This window comes from Tyto alba, unplaced genomic scaffold, assembly GCF_018691265.1.
Source record: "Tyto alba isolate M040663 unplaced genomic scaffold, T.alba_DEE_v4.0 Super-Scaffold_1, whole genome shotgun sequence".
NCBI classification, from domain to species: Eukaryota; Metazoa; Chordata; class Aves; order Strigiformes; family Tytonidae; genus Tyto; species Tyto alba.
The window spans coordinates 755,883-770,762 of NW_024881261.1; the positions used below are offsets into that span (position 1 = coordinate 755,883).

At 52.2% G+C, this 14,880-nt stretch overlaps 1 protein-coding gene across 2 annotated transcripts in view; it reads left to right on the plus strand.

Annotated features, from left to right (window-relative positions):
- STK32C (serine/threonine kinase 32C) overlaps window positions 1-14,880 on the plus strand; it is an 89,974-nt gene that overhangs the window by 32,158 nt on the left and 42,936 nt on the right. For both annotated transcript variants that reach the window (XM_042789988.1, XM_042789984.1), the window contains one exon: window positions 13,222-13,277. In XM_042789988.1, coding sequence (XP_042645922.1) covers window positions 13,222-13,277 — 56 coding nt within the window. The remainder of the gene's footprint in view (window positions 1-13,221; window positions 13,278-14,880) is intronic.

Consider the following 14,880-nt stretch of genomic DNA (forward strand, 5'->3'; position numbering starts at 1 on the left):
AAACAAGGGTTCGTGGGCCTCTTCTCCTCGTTATTTCTGCTTTGCATCCCCCTGGGTGCAAGCGCTGACCTGCCAGCAGCAAGCTGTCCCGTCTGTGTGTAATTCGGCTCCGACACCTTTGCACAATTCCTGGTGAGAAGCGGGCCCCCGCTGCTCGCTCCCGTGGGTGTGACACACGGTGCGAGGGTGCTGTGGGCTGCAGAACAGGCTCTGCCAGTCGCCTGGGTTCGCTCGGGGTCAGAGGGGGAGGCAGGAGCCGAGCACGGGGCTGGTGGTGGCCCCTGTCCCCTGTAACATCTGCGCGGTGCTGTGGTCCCCCTCCGTCCTTCTTTGCACCGGCCAAGCCAGGTTGGCTTCACTCCCCTGGCTGCACGCCGAGCTCAGGTCTTGCTTTCGCTCTTTATCATCAGTTCCAGTGGTGGCGAGTTCAAGATTTCTTGCTCTGTACTTTGGTTTCATGTGCTGTTTGCTTCCTCTTAGCTGGATCCCGTTTCCCGGAGGCTGGAGACACCAGTGCGATTTCCATGTAATCAAATGCTGGCGAGTGCCACCTCTGCCCATGTGGAGCCTAGCAGGAGCAGAAAGCTTGATCAGCGCCCTGTTCTGTGGTTCCCAGTGAGGAAAAATTAATGTGGACCCAGTACACAGCAGCCTGGGCATATTATGGCTAACAGCTTGCTGGGGAACAGTCCTTAGCAAATTGTATTTAATTTGGAAATGTGTAAAAACAGAAAATTAAATGTGCCAGCAAAAAATTTCTTTTTTTTTTTTTTTTTTTTTTTTTGGTTATGTTAAATGTTTGTTTTGTAGGTATGTAGGTAAAGAAAAGAAAGAAAACCACAACCTGCTCCCCGTTCCGAGGCAGATGAAAAAACCCTGTGGCCGAGGGGGGTGGTGGGTCGATGGTTAGGCTCCAGGCAGCAGGGTGCTTTCTCAAGCTGAGGTAGCGGCACTGGAAAACTTGGGTTGTATCCTTTGCTATTGTTGTTAAAGCTTTGCTCACTGTCTGTGGGAATACCAGGCAGAAGTTGGTCTATTAATTTTGCTGCTGGGTGCGGTTTATTAGAAATGTAAAGTCAGGACACATTGTGAAGACTGTGGGTTTACTGTGATGGAACAGCATGAAAAATGCAGACGGTTTAAATCTGGCCCATCCTCACGTGGAGCAGAACCTAAAAATGGAAACTGTGGCAGGGGGAAGCACATGAAGTGTATGTTAATTCTTCTACGGGATGAGGATGACCTATTTCTGTAAGTCATTCTCGATTGCCAACTCTAGGCAATGAAAATGTATTTTCTGAACGGTGAATAATTTAGCAACTTCAAAGTGATTAACATAGAGAAGAAACTATAACATGAAAAAGGTAGCGTGCTTTCAGATCAAACTACGATCCTGTGCAGGAGGGCAGCACGGCTCCTGTGCCCAGTGAGAGCCACCAGCCCCGGGGATAATCTCCCCAGGGAAGTGGTGGGTTCCCCGACATTGGACACTTTTAAGCTTCAGCTGGACGGGGTGTGGGCCAGCTTGTCTAGACTGGGATTTTGTCAAGGCAGGCTGGACCAGCCGATCCTTGTGGTCCCTTCCACCCTGGGACTCTGTGAGTCCGTGATTCCTCAGTACGGTTTCGCACAAGCTTAGCTGCAAGCCCTACTGGCGTGGCCCGTGTTGTCAGCATTCATCAAGCATCGCTGGACGGGCTTAAATATTTTACAGTTCAGCTCCAGCTCGTGGGTGCGGTGCAGGTTTTCTCCACAGGCGTGGAGGCTGAGCAACGCTGCAATATCCATTCTTTATGAGGTGGCAGGTCTGATGAGGAAGGCTGTGGCGAAGCAGCAAGCCGCCGTGCGGTTTGAACGTCTGCAGGAGGTGAGAGGTTCTGCCGAGCGGGGCCAGCCCCGCTGCTGCACCCGTCCCCGCCGGGGGGACGAGCCCGGCACTCGGGCGTTTTTCGTTTCTACGTCTTACGCGTTCCTGGCGTTACGGCTGCTATCAAAATACAAAGGTGTCCGTGCATAAAAAAACCTTTGATTAGTGTATTTTTTATCCTTGGTCTCCTTTCTCTAGTAGAGGTAGCGAGGGCTCCGGGGCCGAGAGGGGAGTGCAGCCAGCAGCACTCCCGGGCGTGGGGGGCCCCGCGGACCCCCCAGCCCACCCAGCCCCCCCGGTCCCTGCGGTTTTCACGCCCGGTCGGCCGGGCGGGGAGCGGGGGGATGCTGTCCCGGGCAGCAGCCTCCCGGTGTGCTGGTGTAGAACTTCAGGTGGGCGACTGGCGTGGCTGCTGGAGCAAGGTGACTTTCAGAGGGAAATAGTCAAGGGAGGATTTCTCTGAATGGGCTGCAGTGACATAAAAGCTCTCCTGCTGGCTGGGTGAAAAGCATTTATCTGGAGTTATGTTTAAGGAGATGAAATGATGAACCGGGGTCCCACGAGACTAGGCACGCAACCCCATGAAGCGGAGAAAAATCCTGCATCAAAGGAATTCCTAATTAAATTACTTGGACTTTTAAAAGATCCATCTCTTCATGTATCTTTTAATTTCATTTTGGAAATAGTTCTTGAACTTCTACCTCCCCAATTTTATTACAGACTTTCTAAACGTTTCTCTCTTTTATTCTTATTCCTCGTGCTTTCTGTTTCATCACAAGAGTCCCTTGTGGACTTCTGGTTCATCCGAAGTCAGTAGCTGCCTTTTCATAAAACTTGGAGGATTGGAGCTGGCGGACTATAATAGTAATAAGTTTCTTCCTGGGAATGTGTATTTCTTCACTGTCTGGATTTTATTTCTGATTACTAAAGGTTTCTGCGTCCTCCTATGAGAATTCCCTAATTGTATTTAAACTGGCATTGCTCAGCAAACCTTACCACTGCAGAGCCAAAACATGTACATAAAACATTAACATCTTCCCCATGGATGGAATGAACTGAGGCCGACAAAACCCAAACTTTTCTGTTGTGCTGAGCAAAACAGATCGTCAGCTTTCAGTTTGAGATGGAAATGGCAAAGATGCCTCAAACTTTGTTTTCAGCCTAGTTTTCAAGAAAACTTGATACTTTGTTGTTGTTATGAGAGTGTTTTCTATCAAAACCAGTGCCCAGAGGATGCTGTCTCTGAGCTGTAGCAAGAAGCCAAGTGCTGCTTCTGCAGCGCGGTGAGGGCTCTGGCCCGGCTCACTTTGCTGATACACCCAGTAGCGAGTCAACAGAGCATCATCATCCAAACATCATCTGATCATCAAAAACCGAGCATCAGCCGAACATCAGCTGAGCACCATCAGCCGAACATCAGCCAAACATCAAACGAGCATCACCATCTGAGCATCAGCCAAACATCAGCCGAATATCAGCCGAGCATCAGCCAAACATAAGCCAAGCATCATCAGCCGAACATCAGCCAAACATCAGCTGTGCATCATTATCTGAGCATCATCAGCTGAATATCAGCTGAACATCAGCCAAACATAAGCCAAGCATCAGCCAAACATCAGCTGAGCATCGTCATCTGAGCATCATCAGCCAAACATCAGCCGAGCATCATCAGCCAAACATCAGCCGAGCATCATCCAAACATCAGCCGAGCATCATTAGCTGAGCATCAGCCAAACATTAGCCGAGCATCATCACCCAAACATCATCCGAACATCATCCGAACATCAGCTGAGCATCATCAGCTGAGCATCAGCCAAACATCCGCCGAGTGTCATCAGCCAAACATCATCTGAGCATCATCAGCCAAACATCAGCTGAGCATCATCCGAACATCAGCTGAGCATCATCAGCTGAGCATCAGTCAAACATCAGCCGAGCGTCATCCGGGCACTCTGTGTGAGCGGGGGCAGGCGGGTGCCAGGGCTCCCCCGTCCCCCCGCGGGGCAGTGTGGCGGGGGTATCTCGGGGGTAGCTCTGGCACGGGGCGGGTGCCGGCCCGGGGGGACACGGCAAAGGCGCTGTGCCGGGGCGGGCGCCGGGGCTGGGTGCTCTGGCACGTGGAGGGCTCGCAGCCACGTGGAGCAGGGCTGGGGCTTCCCCTCCCGTGCCGTCCCTGCCAAGAGCTGGGGGTTCAGCAGCACTTCAGAGTGAAATACCCGCTTGGGGTAGTGGACCTGAAATCCACATTTGTCAGCAGAGAAAGCAAAACTGCATTTTTGGCCAAGCATTTAATTTTGTGTAATTATTTATTCTTTTTACCTTCTAAAATTACAACGCAAAGGTCTTACTGTGCAGAAAAGTACTGCCAAGGTCAGTTTTGAAAACCTTCCAGAAGAAGAGAGACTTTCTCTTCTCCCTCTGTGCTGTAAAAAGTTGAAATTAAACAGAGGAAGTGAACTCACTGTTTTGGTGCAGCCAGCTTTATATTTTTTTCTGGAATAAATTTGTCAAAAACTTTTTAGCTTTAGTAAGGTGCTTTCTGTTCAGATTAGAGCTTTTAGCAGTCACAACCCAGTCCCGAACAAAATACAACCTAAATGTTTTATAAGGCACCTAAAGTTATCTGTTTATCATTTATAGCATATGTTGCAAAAACATTAAGTAACATTTAGCAGATGTTTTTTGCTAATGTTATGCTACTATAAACATGTGCTATAAAGACTTCTTTTTTTTGGTAAAGCAATTTTAGTTACTTGAAATAAAATTTTCTAAGCTGTAGACATGGGGAAAAAAAAGCAACAAAACAAGTAAAGGCTAGAGTACACATCTAATCTCTCAGCTTGATAAAAGGTGGAATGTGGTAGTTAAATTTATTTTCTAATGCAAAATGCCATGCTTTCAAGGAAGGAACGTTGTAGTACATTTTACAGGTAATTTTTGGCCAGCTGGCTAAAACATTTACCTGCTTGGCCCGTTAGAAACTGGTTATCTGGTTTGGGATTCCTGGAGGTGGAAAAGCAGGAGGCCTGGCCTGAGCTCCCTGCCTGCGCCGCTGGCCCCCCGGCCCCCCGGCCCCCCGGCCCGCTGCCCTCCCCGCGGCGTTCAGCCGGGCTCTGCCGCCTCCTCCGCGCCGAGCGGGGCTGCCCTCGGCCCGGGGGGGCATGGGGTGCCCCGCGGGTGCTCCATGAGTGCCCCGTGGGTGCCCCGTGGGTGCTCCATGAGTGCCCCGTGGGTGCCCCGCGGGTGCTCCATGAGTGCCCCGTGGGTGCCCCGCGGGTGCTCCATGAGTGCCCCGTGGGTGCCCCGTGGGTGCTCCATGGGTGCCCCGTGGGTGCTCCATGGGTGCTCCGTGGGTGCTCCATGAGTGCCCCGTGGGTGCCCCGTGGGTGCTCCATGGGTGCTCCGTGGGTGCCCCGTGGGTGCTCCATGAGTGCCCCGTGGGTGCCCCGTGGGTGCTCCATGGGTGCTCCGTGGGTGCCCCGTGGGTGCTCCATGAGTGCCCTGTGGGTGCCCTGTGGGTGCCCCGTGGGTGCCCCGTGGGTGCCCCGTGGGTGCTCCATGGGTGCTCCGTGGCACCGAGCCCGGCACGCTGTCCTGGTGTAGCTGACCCCCCGGCTTGTCTTGCTGGTCGCTTGTGCCCCTAAAGGTGGCCCTGCCTGTGTCCAGGGCTGAGCTCACGCTCCGTTCTCAATTAAACGGAAGAAAGGGGAAAATATGAACAGTGAGGAGCCGTTCTGCCTACTGCCTGGTCAGTCCTTTCCCGTGCACAAGTCTGTATGTGGGGTGCGTGTCTGTATGGGCGCGCACCCTCCTATAGGAGCCTTTTCTTGCAAGTGCTTTACGTTGAAAATGCAGAGCCCGGCAGTTAACGCGACCGAGCACGGCGGTGGCAGCACCATTCCCAAGGCGTCATCCTGCTCCCTCTCATCTGGGCTGCAGCCGAAGTGCACCGTGTCCTTTATTCCTACCAACGGAGGGGGTGTCCCCAGCTCCTGGCGTGGGACAGCCCACCGGGGAAGCCCGGCGTGGCGGCTGGCGGGCGGTCTGGAGGGGATCTGGCCTGCAGAAGTGAGGAGGTGACTGGGGGGAGGTTTGGTTCCCTCTTTTTTTTTTTTTTTCCCTCTGTGCCGCTGGAAAAATCAAACTTTATAATTATGGTGGAACTATCCCAGGATTAAATGGCTCAGATGACCTTCCTGATCCTCTTGTTCTGTCCTGGGATAAAGAGCAGGGAGAGATGAGGAAAAATAATTACTAGTGCTGTGGTGGGAGAAGTGGCGATTATCCTGTAAAGGCAGGTGGGCAGCTGTGTGCCTGAGCTGGTGGAGGCAGTGGAGGAAGAGCCTGTGTCCAGTCCTCCTCCCACTCTTCCTCTTTCGCCACCAGCGTGACTTTGTTCAGTGTGACAGTGCCGGGGGCACAGCAGGGTGGCTCCGCGCAGGGTCCCGTCCCTGCAAGTCCTGTTTGCTCCATCCCGCGTGCCCCCAGAGACCGGGCGAGTCAGGGGGATGTGGTAGGCGAGCTTACCTTTGCCTAGCACCGCCGATGCGCTGGGTGATCACGGGCACGTTAGGCTGAGCTTAAATTATTTGGCACGGAAAATTAGCTCCGGGCCTTTCGCTGTGCCTCTGAAGCTGAGGGCACCCTGCTGCTTGTGTCTGGAGGGGCAGTGCTTGGATCATCATGGATTTAATGTCATATTTAGCACTCGACATGCTGTTCCTGAAGAGTTTATGTGTCAGCTTTACTCTTCCTCCACCCAAGGTTGCTTTTTTCCCCATTTTTTTTTTCTATCCATAGTTGAAAATACTAAAAGAAGATAGGAAAATTGGAAAAATCTCGGCTTGCCATCACTCAGCAAAGCTAATCTCAGCTATCAGTAATGCTCAAATACCCACCGGAGCCGTCAGCTCTCTGCTCCCAGCAAGGGGTCCCTCGGAGAGCGCTGGTCCTTCCCCACTCTTCCTCACAGGAGGAGGTTTTTGCCTGGCAGACGGGAGAGGCGCTGGGATTGCTGCTGTGAGGGCAGAGACTCATTTTCGCAGCCACATCAGCCTTCCCTCGCCGGGTCCTCTTGCATCAAAACCTGCACCTCAGTGTTAGCCCCCGAGAGGTGCGTCTGCCCCAGGAGGCAGGTCTCAGGTTTGTTAGGACGAAACATCCGAGGAGCTGGGATGAAAACAGCGTGTTCCTGTCGTTCCTGGTAGGGCTCTAATCAGCAGTCCTAGGTAAGACGATACGGTGATCAGACAGCTTCAGCTCTGCTCCACTTGAGACTCGGTGCGCTGGAAGAGTTTGATTATTTGCCGGTGAGATTTTATTCCAGCTGCATATAAACTTTTCCCTTACAAATTTAATGTGATGGCTCTGCCCCAAGAAGCCTGCAGTTGCTGTTCACGGGAGCAGAGGGACTTGTGTCCGGGGTGCAGTAGGGCTGCTTGTATTCCGGGCAGCAGCTCCCCGTGCAGGAAGGGTTGCTTTTGGGGGGTGTCTGCCACTCTCCAGCGTGGCACCCACCTCCTCCCCTCGGCCGAGCGGCTGTGGCAGGGGCACGTGGCGGTCCGTGAAGTGCTCCAACCGCGGCGTTTACACGGGTAGCGGGGCGAATCCCTGGAGAACATTCGCATTTTCACTACCGCCACTCTCAATGGGCTTGGGGAGCTGTTTAACGATCGCTACGAGCAGAATCCAGGCCATTGGCCAGAGAGTTTTGCTGAGAGGCAGCACCCCTCTAGAAATACTAGCCGGGTACATGGGAGCACGGAGAAGCACTGGCCTCGGGGCATCAGTTGCCCGTTTCGGGCGGTCCGGGGGGCTCTGGCGAGTGTTCCGTGCGGGCTGCCCTCCTGCAGCCACCCCCCGAAAACATCTCGCCCTGGAGCTGGGGGTGGCTGATTGCCGGGGGAGCTGCGGATGCAAACAGCCGTGTGTTTGCCCGCCCGCCTGCGGGTGTGGAGCACACGCTTGTCTCCTGTGCTTTTGGCCAAGACCACCGTGAACTCGATTAGTGCTCGCTAATCTGCACCCGCGGAGAGCTCAGCTGGGTGGTTAATGAATAACCCGATTGCTTCCCCGGGGTTGTTATTGCAAAGTAAGGTAGTTTTTCCTAACAGAAATAGCGATTGTGAAGCCTACAGAACACAAGGGACAAGGTGCTGTCTTGTTACCCACGATCTCTAGTACCTCCTGAGCAAACTGATGGAGAAGCAGACGAATGTAATACACTTGCACTCATTTGGAACAGTTCCTGGCCAATGCAAGCAGTATTTTTATGCTAATTAGGAACGGTTTCTGGCCAATGCAAACATTTTTGTACCCAATATCAATAACCCAGTCTTCCTAAAATGGCTTTGCAGTTGCTTTGCATGGTATATTTGATTCCTTGCGGAGTTGCAGCGATTCATTTTTAATCACACAATAACTTGCTGTTTTTACACAACTTCAGAGTTGCTTCCTAACAGTATGTTTGAATTCTTACTTTCTAAAGGGGTTCATTTATAGCACTGGGCTTGTATTATACCTTTAATTTTTTTCATTATCTACCGGCATTCCCTGAATTCCTGGGTAGTTAATGCTCACTTGAGTTTCCTGTCAGTCATATTATACCGTATTTCCATTTTGCTCACCCGTGTAATCTTCTCTGTGGATATGAATAGGCAAAACAGATCAGCCCGCAGTGTTGGAGACCGAACATATTGCTTGTGCTTTTTCCAGTGACAGAAAGGAAAGCAGTGGTTTCTTGCGCCATATGGAGCCTTCCAGTTAGAGGAAAACGGATGCCCTGCGTTCGAAGGGTTTCAGGCGTGGGGAGGGCTGCTGATGCTGTTCCCCATTGCCCTCTGCTCCCTCTCTCCGTCACATACCTCTGCATTTCCCCCCAGGCGGCTTAACCTCATCTATAATCACGAATCTGACTTTTCATCTCCCTGGTCTTACCGATCTTCCCAATTCGCGAGGTTCATCCTCCGGTCTGAGAGCTTTCCAGACCGAGTCCTCCCCGTCCCTGCGGCTGTCCTGCCCCTCCCCGTCCCTCCCGCTGTTTTCGGCGGGCTCCTCACTTCTTTGCCCGTTTTCTGAGGTTTCGGTCGGCAGCGGTGCCTGCGCGTCCCTGGGGCTCTCGGTGCTTCCCTGCCCTGCCCCACGCCGTCGCTGGGCAGACGCTGCTCGGCACCCCGACCCCAGCTCAGCCCGCCGGGCTGCCTCCCCGGGGGCCGTTTCGGGCCGCTGCCCCCGCGCCCCCCGGCCCAGCCCGCCCTCTCTGCCCGGCCCCCGCCTCCCGGCTTGCAGAGCTGGCCCTTCCTTGCTGGCTGGAGTCGGGCTGGGCGATGACTTTTAAGTCTAGGCTGCAGCTCCTCTTCAGCGGGATGAAACTCTTGGCATTTTGTGGCGGCGAGCTTGTGGTTCCTGTGGCCGCGTATTAGTGCTTCTACATCAATTACTGTGGTGCTTTCCTCCAAAGCTAGGTTGCAGTAATAGAATAGATAGACAAATGCTATTAATTATGCCAACATATAGAAATACACTGATAGAGAAAGTTGATCGTGCCATACCAGCCCTACACGTTTGCTGTTACAAGACTCAAAGAAGTTCGTAGGTCTTCAGTGCTGTAGAGTCATTCCTGGCGTTAAAACTTCCCTGGTTTTGTTGCTGAAGCTGGAAAACAGGCAGACACATGGTGAAAAGTTGACTTGATCTTTAAAACGTGACCTTTAATTTTCTGGTTTCCCCAGGATACTGGATACCAGGCTTACTAACAGCAGCCATTGTCTTCCTACTATTGGACATTCCTGATGTTTGTTGAACCCTCACTGGGTGTCCACTGTGTATCTGAAGTTTTATGGTAGTTTTATCTTGCCACACTTTTAGAAATCTTGTAAATAAATGCAGAATAGACAGCAAAAATAATTAAAACATTTGTAATTTTAAGATAGTAAAGACCAAAATCTAATTTTTTTTGCATCTCACATTGAGGCACACTCATCCTTCTGTATAAAGAATTTTTGCAGAGAAACGTGTTCTTCATTCCCTTTATTTCACTGGAAAATAGAAGCTGCGCATCCAGTCTGCTTTATCACACAGTACATTTTGTGACTACAATGAAATCTTAATTATAGAGATGTCAGCGCAGCACCTGGCACTCCCTTGTGGAGTGGGCTGGGCCGGGCTGCGTGAGGGTTGGTGGGGTCCAGGAGGCGCGTGAGACCCTGCCGTCCTGCTTTTCACGCGTTACTGGAGACGGGGAACAGAACCACGGCGAACTGAGCAAAACCGGGTCACGGGATTTATTTGCGATTCACGGTTTGTCACTTGGTGCCAGGGAGAGAGGCATGTCTCTCTCGTGGTAGATACCAGCGTCTTATGCCCGGCAGTTCCGCTTACCTGCGAAGGTGCTGTACTGATAACGAGCTGCTAGAGCGGTCGGGCGGAACAATTAGCGTCGTTCCTTCCCGAGGCGCTGCCGAAGCACCAGGACAGATGGGGCCCTCGAGCCGCGGCACCGCGCGCCCGTACCCGGCAGCCAGCTCCCTCGCCCCCTCCCGCGGGCTCCTCGGGGCCAACCTCCAGCCCAAAGCCTTTCTGTGGTGCCAGACTGCCTGTCAGAGCCGTGCCGCGCTGCAGGCGCAGCAGCGGGTGAGCTCGGCCCCGGCCGGCGGGCAGCAGCTGCCACCTCCTGCTCGCTGGGAGCGTGTCGCCAAATCCCCCACCGCCGCCCGTGACTCAGGCTCGTACCAGTCACCCCCAAATAACCAGCTCTCCTAGGTGCGGGTGAGAGACGGCTTTCTCTTGTCAGCTCGCAGAAAGTGGAGTCTCTGGAGCATACGTAATTGTTCCAGGCAGGTTCGGGATTTCTATTTCAGGGATAATCACATACTCTGTAGTGATATGCTGTCATTTTTAGAAATCCAGTGTGTCGTGCACAGAAAGCAATATGCTGCTACTATGATTTTCTTCCTCAAATGTGGAGATTTGCTTTTTCTTTAATGGGATTGCTTACTAATTCCTGCAGAAGATAATGAAACTGAAGAACCCAGTCAGCGCCCGTTCATCTAACATCATCTGAACTTCAGGTCATCAGAACTATATATTTAATTTATTAAGAGTGACATCTTTGCTGATAGGTTCAAGGGCCTGGTGAATATTCATCTCTAGATTTGTTTCTTGACTGCTGACTAGAGCATGCTTTCTAGATCGGTTGTAGTCATGGATACATGGAAGTGACACTTTTTGGTTTTGTTTTCTCAGCAGCAATGCTTTTTTACAGACTATTCCTAACATTGTAATAAAGAATTGCCAAAAAACTGCCCTCCTGGAGCAATCACAGATCATGAGCGCTTGCACGTGGTTTAATTGCCAAGAAAATGCTGTGCTTTAAAGGTGCTCACTATAGCTGGGTTTCCTCTTTGAGTGTTTCTAACTGACAGAAGTTCAATTAATGGACTAGCTTCCACGTCAGAAAAATTGGATTTGCTACCCCAAATGCTTCAGCGCTGTGTGTGCTAGCGTTCTGAATTTCAGTGGGAACGTTTGTGAGCAAGATGTAGCTGCGGTTGCACGTTGCTCGCTACAGGCTCCCTAATAGAGGCGGCAGGAAAAAAAAACCTCCGTAAACTGGTGCCGGTGGCTGCGGGGGCCCCTGCCAGGGCTGGGTCCTTTGGGACGGGAGGGGCCCGGCGGCCCCTCCCCAGCTCCCGCCGCCTCTCGGCTCAGCCGGCCGCTGGCTCCGGGCGCTACCCGTGTCCTTGCTGGTACCTCCTGGCTTCTCAGCCCCAGAGCCGTCCCTTGCTGAAAGCACGGGGTTCACCCGTGGAGAAGAGGGGCGATAAGGAGCTGACGCACCACGGGTGTCGCTGGGGCGTGGGAGGCCCCCGGGAGGACGGGGCAGCGCTGGTTCCCCCACCTGGTCTTTCCTGGGGTCCCCGGGAGCATCCCAGGGAGGAGAAGGTGCGTCTGCCCTCCGGCCTCGCTGATGGAATGGACTGGGAGTGCGGGGGTATGTGCGGTAGGAGCTGGCCCAGGCTCTGTTTTCAATTTCATTTGGCAAAGTTGTCCGAGTTCTCCTGCAGAAAATGTCCCACGAAAGTGACAATAACAATATTTTGGAGATAAGCCTAGCACAAAAGGGTAATAGGAACTCCACGGGCATGCGTGGGCTTTTGATTCATCCTCAGAGATGACAGATGTGCATTTATTTAAGATCTGGGAGTGGGACTCGGAATATTTGCGGTGAATTCTTTGCTCCCACTCTTCCTGTGTGATTTCGGTCTCCGCTGTCAGTCAAACAGTTCAGTGCTCTCTGCTGACCACCTCATGCTTCACTCACGCTGCAGATCCCCGAGCCGAGCTCCTCTGGCACGCGTCTGGCCACGCTGAGGGCGCGCTGGGCCGGGAGTGGAACCCAACAGTTCAGCCGGAGGGGACCTGCAATGGCTGTTAGTCCAGCCTGGCCGCTTCGGGGCTGGCCAAAAGCTCGAGCTGGTGCTTGGGCAGCGCAGGTGTGCACCACGGGCTTCGTCTGCAGCCGTGCAGCTCACGGAGCTGTGAGGACGTAAAGGAGCTGAGGTGTAGAGAGGCAGTTTGTGAAATGGGAGCAAGGCTGTGTCCTTTACATTGGCTTTTGTGATGGCATTTATTTATTTGTTTGCCTGCGAGACGCTCCCAACTATATGGCAATGGGGATTATCTCATTATTGGTATAAATAGACCTATCTTTTTTATTTGTTTAAGACTGGTATTAGATTAGATCACAGCAATAGTTTAGTAAAAATAATACTGTTTGCAGTGGTTGCTGATCAAGGCAATAGCTGAAGTGTTATGGCAGCGCTGGCCTTTCTTGTCATTACCCCTCAGCGTGGCTCTGGAAAAGATAGCGGATCTGGTCCAGGCGGGTTTGGACATGAGGAGAGGGGAGGTCAGTCCCCATCCTCTGCCTGCCACCCCTTGGAAAGCACGAGTGCCAGGCCGGCTGGCTGGTGGCTGTGCACAGGCGTTTTGGGGAGCCGTGGGGGTGTGGGGCGGGGGGCTGGCCGGCTCTGCCACGCTCTGAGGGCACTCGCGCGCTTACGGCGTCTCGGTGAGACTCCTCCCGTACCGACACGGGTGGAAGCTGCGGGTTAGCTGGTGCTACACCGCTTATTCAGTAATCTAATTCCGCCTGGGTTCGCCTGCCTGGGGCACCCAGCAAAGACACCAGTGGGAAAAAACCAACTGCTGTCCTGCACCTCCCCCGGGAGGCGGCGACTTTTTATTAAAAGCTTGACCAATGTTCTTCGGTTGTCTCCTTGTCTTCTTTTTAAATGTAAGATCTTTGCAGTAGAGCGTTTACAAATTTACATTCTTTTTTCTTTACCTTGTAGTGAACTTTGACCACTTCCAGATTCTCCGGGCGATTGGGAAGGGCAGCTTTGGCAAGGTAGGATTGAACGCTCCCTCTTGAGTTTGCTTGTATGTTTTGTCAGGTGCCTGCTGTTATGTACTTAGGGTTTATTGAAACAGTAACGGTGCTGAAACAGGCTATTTCTGTTGTCGGATTATGGCTGCTAAGTAAACACAGGAAAAACGTGCTCAGGAAAATACCTCGTTGCCATTTGGCTTTGCTTTAATACTTGGCATCTTGGTGAAACTGCTGTACTTTAAACTACCAGCATTGTGATCGTTTCATGGCAAATACTCATTATGTTCTCTGGTTCCTGAGAGGCTTTATGGGTTGTGAGTGGGGACGGGAAGTCAGGAAGGTGGTGGAAGTTGTGCCGGGTGACTGAGCTGGCACAATGTGGTCAAGAGGGTTTTCTGAAGCCTTGGGCTGTTTTCCCACTCAGAAATGAGTTATGCTGCAGAGTTTCTGTTGTTTATTTTTAACAAGTTTTTTTTGCCAAGCGTGTGGGAGAAGGTGGGAGGTGATGATCAAAAAGCTGGATAGCTCTGAAAATCAGCTACTGGTTGATTTCCTAGTTTTATTCCTTTTTTTGTTCTCTTTTTCACCGACTCTCACTCAGTCCCTGTGCAGATAAGTGTTTGCTGCTCCTGTCACGGCATTTTACGCCATTTGTTTGCACTGCAAGCACGGGTTCGGTGTGTGTGTCTGTGCGTGCATGTGCGTACGTCCTTGCACACACAGAGACTTCATTGCATCGGCGCTGCTCTGTCGTCACTGTCACCTGCATTGTGCTGTGCGCCCCACAGCAGCCCTGCCCCTCTGTTTATCTGAGACATCCACGCCCCATGGGCGGGAGCTGTGTGAACCTGCCCTTGATTCAGGAAAACGACTGAATTTTCTGGTTGTAACCCTCTCCTGGTGTGCGACTGCGGGCGTGGGCCAGGACGGGGTGTTAGGGTGGGGCAGGAAAACGGCCTTTGAAACTGTGCAAAATGTCCAATACTGAACTTGTGAAGTAGCACAGGCTAGTTCAGAGGGCGAGGCAAGCGCCTCTGTGTCTCCACACGCTGCTAAGATAAACTGAAGATAAGCTGAGCCATCAGAGGAAAGCTCTAACCTCTCTCATTTCTTTGTGGTCTGGTCATCTTGGCCGGTTTCTCCCATCTTACTTTGGTCATATCGTGGGGTAAGAAAATCTGCATCTGGCCCAGGAGATGAACTGTGCTGTCCTTTGCTTTTAACGAGGCAGTGTCACAGCGGGTGACGGCCCCGTGAGCTGCCTGACCTGCTGCATTCGGTGCTAGGAAGCTGTTTGGATGGCTGGAAACTTTGCAAAAGCAGCAGTTTCTCAGGAGATCTGAGACCTGTTTGGCCAGAAGCGCCCAAATTTTTAGCAATTACTGAAAATCTCTTTTTGCATACTTAAAATGCATTAAGTAGCGTCAGTCTTGAGGAACAGTAGCAGCACAAAATCCGGTGGCAGTCTGGATGAGGTGGAGTCCAGCTTTTCTTAGAGTCAAGAGCACAGACACTATTAGTCATGGTGCTGTCATTAGCACAGCTTGCTAACAAAGGTGTTTTGTCACAGCCTCAGTTAACTGATGAACACTGAGGTGTCTGTGGCACTGTTCTGGTGTGC